Source organism: Entelurus aequoreus, linkage group LG23 (assembly GCF_033978785.1).
Source record: "Entelurus aequoreus isolate RoL-2023_Sb linkage group LG23, RoL_Eaeq_v1.1, whole genome shotgun sequence".
NCBI classification, from domain to species: Eukaryota; Metazoa; Chordata; class Actinopteri; order Syngnathiformes; family Syngnathidae; genus Entelurus; species Entelurus aequoreus.
Genome location: NC_084753.1, coordinates 31,020,971 through 31,033,588, shown reverse-complemented (window position 1 = coordinate 31,033,588; position 12,618 = coordinate 31,020,971). Strand labels below are relative to the sequence as shown.

Sequence of the window (12,618 nt, the reverse complement as noted above, 5' to 3'; positions counted from 1 at the left end):
CATTCCATTCGAAAGGACGTTCCCTTTAGATTTCCGATCCTTAACATTTTACATTTATCATAATTAAGCTTAAGGCCAGATTGCTGTGAAAATATGTCCAAAAGATTAAGAAGGTTCCGCAAACAATGAGGAAAAATCTTATCTTTGTGAATCGGCCTTTTCTGACATGAACTTCATCAAGAACAAACACAGAACACGCCTCACTGATGCACATCTGCAAGACTCACTCAGAGTTGCAGTGTCAAGTTACACACCAGAGTACAACACACTAGTTAACAGCATGCAATGCCAGGCTTCCCACTAACTGACAAAGAAACAGATAACAGATTTGGTGTCCAGTTCAAAGTGTGACATGATTTAAAAATTTGAGAGTTTACTTTTGTATTTTACATGAGTTATTATTTGTACAAACATGGTGCAAAGTAACTCATGATTTGTTAAAAAAATGTTAGTGGCTAGCTAGTTAAAATGGGATATTGTGATTTCACAAGACTGTCTTAGAAGTGATCATTTGAAAATGTTCAATTTGAAAAATGTGCACTAAGAGAAAATATAAAAATAAAGTGTTGCATATTGATATTTATCTGTTTCTATATATATTTATTGTGAGAAATCATTAAGATGATCAGTGTTTCCACAAAGATAAATATAATTAATTATTAATAATAACAGAGTTAAAGGTAAATTGAGCAAATTGGCTACTTCTGGCAATTTATTTAAGTGTGTATCTAACTGGTAGCCCTTCGCCGTAATCAGTACCCAAGAAGTAGCCCTTGGTTTCAAAAAGGTTGGTGACCCCTGCGCTAGAGAATGAAGAGTGCTTGAAACTCTGCATGTCAACATCTCCGCCGGTGACACACCAAGAAAATGCCCAAGCAACCATTTCCACATCAACACCGTATGAAAAAAATAGTCAACAACAGAAGGAGATAACGTCCGCAGGAACCTACCACATAGCGAAGGACATACACTATTTGATTTCCTATTTTGAAGCTCATTTTTATTTGACACTTGAAATATCTTGTGTGACATCATGCACAAAAGTGCACTTTATTCGTTGTAAACTATTGTACTGGCTTTCTGTACAAAAAGTGCACTTTAATTTAGTGTTGTTTTGATATGTCACCTTAGTGACATCATGCACAAAAGTGCACTAATAGCTTGTTTTAAAATATCTCTGACAATATTGCCCGTTCTGTTTTGGAAATGACATGAATGTTTGTGCCACTGCTTAATAACTGTTTAATAAATACACTTTTGGTCAATTGACTTAGTTGTGATTTCCCTCTCTGCATGAACGTTTAAAATGAGCATATATTAATGCAGTATGAACAAGAATGTTTTAATGTAGACACATAGAATCATCATACTGCTGTGATTATATGCATCAAGTGTTCATTCAAGGGTAAGGCAAAATATCAAGATATATATCGTGTATCGCGACATGGCGTAAAAATATCGAGATATTAGGCCATATCGCCCAGCCCTATATTGAAGTGCTAAAAACCACAACAAAGATGGTGTCACGTGGAGCCACATAAATAAGCTCATCCTGAAGAGACGGTCAGAAAGCAGCTTAAAAAAGGTCCGTAACACCAAAGAGCCCCCTTTACGTGTTATGACTCTCATTGTGATTGAAGTCCAGTGGTTATTCTGCTTGATTAAGAAGGTATTTTTCAAATAAAGTGCTGTGATCAAAGCTAGCAAACGTGCTCACGCACACTTCGTTCTGATAGTAAGTGCGTACGGTTTGTGTGGCCTGACCTCTGTTTTCAACCTGGTGGGATCGTATTTACTCCTAGCATCCTGATGGCCAAGCTAACGGCCTTGTGTTTACGAACTCCACCGGTTATTATCGCACGCCGGGCTTGCCAAAACTGAGGTGTGACACTGGAGTTTTTCAGTCAGTCTACAGAGTACAGGAATGGCCCTCAACTTTGTGTGTCAATCACAAGACCCCTTGCGTAACTTCATTGTAGCGGAATGACGGCATCAACCGGGGCTTTATGTCCTCCTGCAACTAACTCTCGCATTATGCGGTGAATCATCTCGCATGTTCCTCCACTAATGGTGTTTACCGTGTTCCCACATACCTGACAAAGTGTTCCCATGCAACTTTTTGGAGTCCGGGTGTCAGGAGGCCGGTCTCTGCTCTGCATGACTTCTCCGAGACCAGTCTGTCTGGTTGCGGCAGGCCGAACATACAACTACAGTATGTTTGTAGGTACAGATTATTAGCATTGTGTACGTGTTGATGAGAGATGTGTGCACGTGGCTGTGACCACCAGTGCCTGGTCAAGTATTGATGTTTTATTGAAGGGACGGTCCGAGAGTGGGTGTAGCACAGGACCATCAATAATGCTACTGGTTTCACGTACGTCACACGCACAGTAAACCATCTCTCGGTGAAGCCTGATAGCGTGTTGAAATGTGTCAAACCTGCTGTGTGACGTCAAAAAGCCGGCGCTTGTTCTCGTTCACACGCATCGACATGTTGCAGCGCACCTGCATTCTGCCGCGGCAGAGGCCTCCCAACGCAGACGCCGTAAAGATACGATCACATTTCCCTGACAAGTGTGTCAATGTTGGCAAGCACAAAGATCAATGTTTGTGTCTCTGATCCAACAGTGGTTTCTCCTAATGTGCACTCAAAGTGGCCATGTTTCCTCTACCAGGAATAATAAAGCATCCAAGGCCCTTTCATGCAGACATTTATTTGTCAACTGCATAAAACGTGCCACGTAAATTCAGGGTTCCCCTCAGTATACCTGTGGCGCTAGGGGCGTGGTCAATATGACATCCTCATATCATTTGCATCATCTGCAATGATGCATATATTTTCTTTATTTATATTTATATACCGTAATTTCCGGACTATAAGCCGCGCCTGACTATAAGCCGCACCAGCTAAATTTAGGGGAAAATACAGATTGCTCCATATATAAGCCGCACCTGACTATAAGCCGCAGGGTTTTGATGTGTAATTACCCTAGTATATAGGGGTTCCTGCTACCACGGAGGGGATTGTCGGGACAGAGATGACTGTTTGGTAGCGCAAAGCGTCCCATTTATTAACAATAAATCTTTCAATCATTCAATCAAACTTTCACATCTTTGACATGGCGAGCAGCATTCGTGCAGAGTACAAATAATACAACGGTGCAAAGTAATGCAAAGTGCTCGCCTGTACGTTATCAAAATAACCAGCCTACCGGTATATGAAAAGTCAGTCTTTAATCATTGTGTCATCGTCTTCCTCCTGCGTACTAAAACCACCAAAATCCTCTTCGTCTGTGTCGGAGAAGAACAGGCCGTAAATAAGCCGCACCCTTGTATAAGCCGCAGGGACCAGAACGAGGGGAAAAAGTAGCGGCTTATAGTCCGGAAATTACGGTATATATATTAGGGCTGCAACAACTAATCGATTAAAATCGATTATAAAAATAGTTGCCGATTAATTTAGTCCTCGATTCGTTGGATCTATGCTATGCGCATGCGCAGAGGCTTTTTTTTTTTTTTAATTACATTTTTTTTTTAATTTTTTTATTTTTTTTTATAAAACCTTTATTTATAAACTGCAACATTTACAAACAGCTGAGAAACAGTAATCAAAATAAGTATGGTGCCAGTATGCTGATTTTTTTTCAATAAAATACTGGATAGGATAGAAATGTAGTTTGTCTTTTTTATCCGATTATTAATCGATCAATCGAAGTAATAATCGACAGATTAATCCATTATCAAATTCATCGTTAGTTGCAGCCCTAATATATATATATATATATATATATATATATATATATATATATATATACATACACACACACACAAATGTAAAATGACATTTTGCAGACTCCTCCCCTTCCTTGTGGAAAAGATTAAATAGATTAAAATATAGATACAATGTAAAATGTGGGTATCTTGCTAAATTTCACTAAAACAAACAATCATGTGAGATACAAAGCAGTGCAAAAGTCCCAATTTAAAAGTGACCAATACGAAGGTCCTGAGTAGTCCTGAGTTCAATCCCGGGCTCGGGATCGTTCTGTGTGGAGTTTGCATGTTCTCCCCGTGACTGCGTGGGTTCCCTCCCGGGTACTCCGGCTTCCTCCCACCTCCAAAGACATGCACCTGGGGATAGGTTGATTGGCAACACTAAATGGTCCATAGTGCATACTTGCCAACCCTCCCGTTTTTAGCGGGAGAATCCCGATATTCAGCGCCTCTCCCGACAACCTCCCGACAACCTCCCGACAGAGATTTTCTCCCGACAAACTCCCGGTATTCAGCCGGAGCTGGAGGCCACTCCCCCCCCAAAAAAAAGTCTGCCGCAGCTGCGATTGGACCTGACCAGCCTCCGGGTACAAGTACTGGAGTACCAATTGCTTGCCAGGGAAGATCTTCCCCAGGAAGCAAGGATTGACCGGTTTTGGGCCATGCTAGGGAGAGATGGAAGATTCTACACTCTCGTGCATTTGATGAAAGCACTTTTGTGCGTGCCACACAGCAATGCATCATCAGAGAGGGTGTTCAGCATGGTTAGAAAAATAGTGACAGAGAATAGAAAGAGGATGGACAATTCAACCCTTAACAAAGCATTGTACTTTCAAGTACAACAATGAGTAGATGAGTGTTGTGTGTGTGTATGTGTGTGTATATGTGTAAATAAATGAACACTAAAATTCAAGTATTTTTTTTATTTCTATATATAATAAAATTAAAATTAAAAATTAAAAAAAAAAATATATATATATATATATATATATATATATATATATATATATATATATATATATATATATATATATACCCCCACCCCACCTCCCGATATTGGAGGTCTCAAGGTTGGCAAGTATGCCATAGTGTGTGAATGTGAGTGTGAATGTTGTCTGTCTATCTGTGTTGGCCCTGCGATGAGGTGGCGACTTGTCCAGGGTGTACCCTGCCTTTTGCCCGAATGTAGCTGAGATAGGCTCCAGCACCCCCCGCGACCCCAAAAGGGACAAGCGGTAGAAAATGGATGGACGGATGGATGGATATATATATATATATATATATATATATATATATATATATATATATATATATATATTAGGGTTGTACAGTATACCGGTACAAGTATACACTGTTGGCGTTTACGCACTTTTTGTGTCTTTTTACGCATTGAAATCAGGGCATTTCCGGAAGTCCGCACGTCCCCGGGATGCAGATATTCTTATTTTTTTACCGACCCTGCCTTCTCCGGGTCAAAACTTTGGTTTACTTGTTTTTTTTTATAGATTATCGCTTTCCGCCGGTGTTTTTTGTTTATATTTGCCGAGTCAAATTTCCGTCCCCGTTTATTGCGTTTTCATTGGTTGACTGCAAAGTAATGACATTTCTGGTAGAATTTCTTAAATTTTGATTTGCTGTAAGTTTTATCAATCACAAATACTGCATTTCCGGTATTAGGATGGCCGTGTGTTATTGTTTTTGTCATGGCGAGCAATAAACCCAAGAAGCGAAGTTTCAATGAAAAGTGGCTTCAGGTGCCACTTTTCAGCAAATGGCTCACTTATGACTATGGAAAAAAGTTTTGCACGCCATGTAAACGGGCTAATAAAAAGAACACCTTTACGACCGGGTGCACTGATTTTCAAAGATCCAGCCTCACCGGGAACCAAGAAACATCATGTTACACCTTTCCTGCTTGTCGGCTCCCAGACCGTGGTCGAGGAGCGCAGGGGAGACGTTCCCTCCAGGGCCGATTATATTGTCGTGGGTAACACCCTCCACTTCTACAGTTTTCGCTCTTTGGTCAGAATGACGAGGCCGTCGATTTGTTACAACTCTTTGTTTTCCACAAAGCCAAGTGGACATCCCCCATGCTATTAACACTCCTGAACATGCTAGCGCTCCCTCTCCTAACTTGCCCACTCACTTACTCACGTCACTCACCCCACATATTGCCATTCTTAAAGGGGAACACACAGCTTATGGCCATCACGAAGCCAGAGATGAAATTCTAGAGGCATTGAGTGCCACTGTATTAAATTACATTGAAACTAACTTGCAAAATTCTAAGTTTGTTGGTCATGAAAGTGTAGATGTGGCGGTTTTTAAAGGACTGATGATCTACATACATGGGAGAAAAATCAATTCAATTTGTCATATATATGTATGCCCTGGCACACCATTATCATTATTTCATGACCGAAACAAAAACATTTTACACTTTTATACTGAAATAAATACACCTACAACCTATGACATGAAAATATAGAAAAAAATACCGTCAGCGGTAAAGTCTAGATCCATGAAGGAAAGAAGAAAGTGAATGAATGTTTATAACGGAATAAATTTACATATGCATAAAAATGTGTTTTCTTTTGTATTATTTTTTAAAATTAATTATTTATGACAACCTTTTTCCAAAACACAATATAGAATGTGAGTTATAACAGGATAATGCATACATGTATTTTTTGGGGGGAAAATGTTACAAAAAAGTGGGACCCCAAAAATGTACTGTGGGACCCCATTTTTATGACTTGATGGGTCCCATTTTGACAATTCCTAGCGCCAACACTGGTATAGTATCGCGGTACTAATGAATCAAAAACGGTACTATACTCTGTTTGAAAAGTACCGGTTCGCCATATTTTATTTTACTTTTTTACAGGCATGACGGCGCGTCGTCGTCACATCGTGACATTGCTTAAAAAACTCATTTTACAACGTATATATCTTTGGCTTCTAGTCCCGTGCGGCTAATATATGGAAAATATTTATTTCTTCTAAAATTTAGTAGGTGTGGCTTATATCCCTCTGTTAAGTTAAAGTTAAAGTACCAATGATTGTCACACACACACTAGGTGTGGTGAAATTTGTCCTCTGCATTTGACCCATCCCCTTGTTCACCCCCTGGGAGGTGAGGGGGAGCAGTGGGCAGCAGCAGTGGCCGCGCCCGGAAATCATTTTTGGTAATTTAGCCCCCAATTCCAACCCTTGATGTTGAGTGCCAAGCAGGGAGGTAATGGCTCCCATTTATATAGTCTTTGGTATGACTCGGCCGGGGTTTGAACCCACGACCTACCGATCTTAGGGCAGACACTCTAACCATTAGGTGCTCTATATTCCCCAAAAACGGTATCCCATTTTAGAATAAGGCTGTAACATAACAAAATGTGGAAAAAGTGAAGCGCTGTGATTACTTTCCGGATGCACTGTGAATACAGCGACAAAGTTGCTTAATTGGCAACACAGCTGTGTTTGTGAAAAAGATCACAACCTCAAATATTCATGCAATTCTATTTTTTGATGACGATTATCACATAACTGCTTGAGGCGGGGCATGTCTCCTATGCAGTGGTGGGGTGGAGCTGACCCTCGAACCCCTGACCAATTGCAACAAAGTATGCATGGCATGGTCAGGTGTGTACCGTGCAGGCGGTGGACTCCCAAGTGTGTTAACCAAGAGAAGACAGCAGATTTACCCATTTATGGAGCTTACTTTAGTACCCACTGGAATTCAGTATCATATTATATGCCCTTGAAATGAGTAGGAGCCCCTTTTAGATAACACTACATTGTATGTGATTATAACATAACCGTTGACTGTATAAAAGGATTTGATGGAATCCTTCATATCTGAATTGTACTGAAAATATGTGCATGTCTTTTGTTTTTCAGCTCTTCAGAGAAGTCAGAATAATGAAGATCTTGAATCATCCCAATATTGGTAAGTGCAGCCTTAAACAGGCCTCTCAACTAAGGTGTAAACTAAGTCCAAATCAGCGTTTCCTAAAGGGGTCATATTATGATTTTTAATCTAAAATGGTGGTGCTTTGGTCAAAATTGGGCATACATTTTGCCTTACAGACCATCTTCAAGCCGCTTGACGCTTTGAAAAGTGGGGCAAGTGAACGCCTCACCCCCTCCAACTGGCTGCGACTGTGTCTCCGCCCAGTCAGCCATGTTGTTGTTGTTTAAGCGGTACACTTCTGTACCAACGCATATCCTAAGTTAGAACTATGCGCTACTTTTTATTTCAAATGGCAACAGCGGATGATTGTAGCACATAATTGTTCATGTACAAGCCAATGTGAAAAACAAACTTCAGAACCGAGGAGATGAAAGCATCTCAAAGGGTAGTTTTAGGCCGTGTCCGCAGGCAAACGCCTACTGTTGTGTGTAATAACGCAGACTTTTGCGAACGCTGGCCGTACGCGTGTGCACCAGGGGTGTCAAACTCATTATAGCTCCGGGGCCGCATGGAGGAAAATCTATTCCCACGCGGGCTGGACTGGTAAAATCATGGAATAATAACTTAAAAATAACGACAACTTCAGGTTGTTTTCTTTGTTTTACTTTAGCCAAAAATAGAGCAAGCACATTCTGAAAATGTACACATTATACAGTAAATAATCCTCTTGGCAAAACACTTCAAGTTAGTAAAAAATTTTGAGGAAAAAAAATAGAGTAGTTTCAAAAACACCATAAAGAACACAATGAACTTAGACTTTGTCTGTGTTTTTACAAAGTCATTAAACTTTAAGCACTTCCTGTTGGCAGTTCATTAAAGACGTGTTCGGAAAAGCAACCGAGTGTTTCCTCAAACCGCCGCACTGGTGAAATATGCAACTGCAACAACACATTAATTTATCATCTGTCGAATATCACACTTATAATATAAACAATTATCAAAATGACACCGTAACCAACATCAAGGTAACATAAATAAAAAGTCAAACAATGTGACTAAGCATAAAATAAAATAGATTAAACAACAAATATAAGAACACACATTTTTACAAAGCAGTTCAGGGTGCGCATCGGGGCGTCAACCAATTGCGAGCGCTGCAGGGAAGTCTAACTACAAAGATGATGGTCATGTTGACTTAAGTCTTTGCACCTTTCTGTTTCATAATTTCATCATTTGAGTGGATAATTGACAATGAATGAAGGTATTGTGCGACGATACAGCATCAGGCTGCCGCCATCTGCTGCCAATCACAACAGGACCAGCTGATTGTTTGCGCTTGCGATGATTGGAGTAGCGGCAGCCAATCCAGACGACGCTTAAAATCAGCTGACACGTTATCTTTACAGTATGACGTGGGTTACACTTGAATTACTATTGCGACATCCAGTGGACACATTTAGGACAGCAGTTTCTTTCATTAAAAAATTGCGGCTCATTTTTATAGATGGCAAACTCATCTTGGGGGGCCAGATTGCACCTGTACATTTGACACCCCTGGTGTACACTGCAAAAACTGAAATCTAAGTAAGATGAAATATCTCAAATAAGGGTGATATTTGCTTATTTTCTGTCTGATAAGATAATTCTTCTCACTAAGCAGATTTTATGTTAGAGTGTTTTACTTGTTTTAAGGGTTTTGGTCCTAAATGATCTCAGTAAGATATTACAGCTTGTTGCTGAGATTTGATGACCTATATTGAGTAAAACATGCTTGAAACTAGAATATCAACTGTTGCAAAGCTGTGTCATCAACACTCACAAGTATAAAACTGCTTTTTTAAAGTTATAATTTCTTATTTCAAGCATGAAAAAAAAATCATGACTTTGACACAATTGTGTCTCATAATTAAAACAGATGACAGCCTAATTGACTTTGCTGTTTTATTTTCAATGAAACAATAAAAAATATGTACTCATATAGTAGTACAGTTGGAACAGTACAGTAAACGGACAGTTAATATTTAAACATGTGACATTTCTAACAATTTTGAACAGAAATATTTCATGCACATTCAGATAAATTCTTCAAAATTACAATTAAAAAAATGTTGGCCGGGGGCCGGGCTGTAAATATGCGCACTAATTGACTGAAAGAGCACGCACTAGGCGCGATGATGTCATGTTATCGATGGGAAAAGGCATTTTCAGACAATATGATTTGCCTGAGCGGCTAGGAGACCCCGAGAGTAACAAGCGGTTGCCCTGTTGCCTTTCCATTAAGAACAATAAACTAGTTTTTAGTATAAGTTTGCTGGTTTCAAGAAATGTAATGCCGGGCGCATATCATTATGTCAAGATAATGGCACCTACTTTTACTTAATTTAAGAATATTTTTCAACATATTGAGCAAAAAGGTCTTTTTTTTTTCTATCAAGAAAAAAAAAAGACCTTTTTTGCCAAATTTTCTTGTTCTATTGGCAGATAATTTTGCTTAGTTCAAATAAAATACCCCTAAATTTTGTTTTGTTTTTTCTTGTTTTTGAACACTGACTTTTTGCCGTGTACGCGGCTCAAACGGAAACTTGTACTCCCCTGATGACGTTACGGTTGTGCTCTGTCATTTCCAAAGCTCAACCGGCTTTAAACACACTATAAGAGGACTTACTGTATGTTTGAACGTAAACGAGCTGCTATTTTCTCTGTATATTGATAAAAAAGACGCATCAAAATGGGCTTTGCGACTCTATTGACTATTGACAGTCAGCTGTTTTGTATACGATTGCTGTTGGACCTCTAGCTGATGGGACAACTTTGACAATCAAGACTTTTTTTCTGTCATAACAAATGTGCAACATTATCTCATGATTTTAGTCCTTATTTAACGACGGATCATGAAGTTAACTTGCTTGTGTTGGTTCCATTTGTGTAGATGGGGGAGGGCGTGACCGAGCCACTAAAAAAAACATGATGTATCCTTCCTCCTCGTTAGTGTGTACTGATGGTAAAGACACTTAATTTCACATGTAATATATCACTATATTGATGATCAAATGTGTTATAATTCCACGTCCGTGCGCTTTAGTCACTTTAACATTCAAGAGGTTTCCTTTGCTCCTTGTCAGTGTGTGCTGATTTTAGAAATAGTGTACACTTCACTGCACATGCAATAAAATCACCATGTTGCAGATTAAACATGTTATTATTCCACAAGTGTATGGGCGCTTAAGGCACTTAAAAAAAGATTCATAATGTTCCCCTGGCTATGTGTAAGTGCAGGCTGGTTTTAAAGATAATGTCCACTACCGTTCAAAAGTTTGGGGTCACATTGAAATGTCCTTATTTTTTAAGGAAAAGCACTGTACTTTTCAATGAAGATAACTTTAAACTAGTCTTAACTTTAAAGAAATACACTCTATACATTGCTAATGTGGTAAATGACTATTCTGGCTGCAAATGTCTGGTTTTTGGTGCAATATCTACATAGGTGTATAGATGCCCATTTCCAGCAACTATCACTCCAGTGTTCTAATGGTACAATGTGTTTGCTCATTGGCTCAGAAGGCTAATTGATGATTAGAAAACCCTTGTGCAATCATGTTCACACATCTGAAAACCGTTTAGCTCGTTACAGAAGCTACAAAACTGATCTTCCTTTGAGCAGATTGAGTTTCTTGAGCATCACATTTGTGGGGTCAATTAAACGCTCAAAATGGCCAGAAAAAGAGAACTTTCATCTGAAACTCGACAGTCTATTCTTCTTCTTAGAAATGAAGGCTATTCCACAAAATTGTTTGGGTGACCCCAAACTTTTGAACGGTAGTGTACATGCCATTGTACGTCAAGTATAACAAAATAAACATAATAACAAAGGTTTTAATGCAGGCCTATTCACCTGGCCACATCCGGCCCGCCAAAGCTTTTCATATGCCCCGCCGAACATCGCACAAATCAACTTGATTAAACCTTTCAAACTAGGGTTGATCATGTATGCAGTTCTCCCACCACCCCACTGGGGGCAACAGTGTGGCAAATGTGTCACGCTGAAGCAGCAGTGGGGTGAGTAGAAGAAGACTACTCATTCAACCCTGAAAAAAAGGAAAATGAATTGCGAAAATCAGACTTTTAACAGTGACTGGACAACAAAGTATGAATGTTCTGCCCCGAGCAAGTGCTCCAGGCATCGTTTCCCGTCTGACCTTTTAAGGGGCGACACTGTTCCGGACAAGCAGCAAGAACGGTAGAAATCCACACAAAACTTGGTCAAATCTACATAAGTAGACATTGTACATAAATATATTTCGTTTTTGTATTGGAATTTCTGACTTTGTGATGTCATTTGTATTCGTGGTTGTGTTGTTTTTGTCTAAGAGTAACGATCAAACCTCGTTTAATACATGTAAGTGCTAAATTTGACCAGTAGAGGGCAATAAAGCGACACTTTAGGTTTAATTGTGATGAGTCACATACGTTGTGCATTGTTTGCTGTGGATGTTGTTGAATTACTATTTGAGTAATCACATGTAATTTATTCTGTGAATGTATTAACATTAAACATATTTTATTTATATAAAATACACAATGGACATGATACATGATTTTGTAATGTTTGTTTTATGTTTATATTTTCAGTCTTACAGACCTATATGAAGGAAGATTTATAAAGAAATAAAACTAAAGAAAGAAAAGATTTCAAAAGAAGGTCTGGAGCTTCTGTTTCTTCATGCTGTGAACCATCTGTTGAGCTGCACATGCTGGAATAGTTCATTTATTGACTTAGACAAACTTTATTGATCCACATGGCAGTGCATTTGAAAGCCGATGTTTTTGCTTTGCAATTAAGTAAACACAGTCTCAAAGGAATTTAACTTGCAGAGGCAATTTCTGACGAAACATCCAAATTTCAATGTCGGGCCCTTGAGCCCTTAGGCTCAAGA

At 39.2% G+C, this 12,618-nt stretch overlaps 1 protein-coding gene across 13 annotated transcripts in view; it reads left to right on the top strand.

The window, feature by feature from the left end:
- The window catches only part of LOC133640913 (MAP/microtubule affinity-regulating kinase 3-like), a 113,388-nt gene that overhangs the window by 33,708 nt on the left and 67,062 nt on the right, over positions 1–12,618 (top strand). For all 13 annotated transcript variants that reach the window (XM_062034600.1, XM_062034601.1, XM_062034602.1 and 10 more), the window contains one exon: positions 7,672–7,720. In XM_062034600.1, coding sequence (XP_061890584.1) covers positions 7,672–7,720 — 49 coding nt within the window. The remainder of the gene's footprint in view (positions 1–7,671; positions 7,721–12,618) is intronic.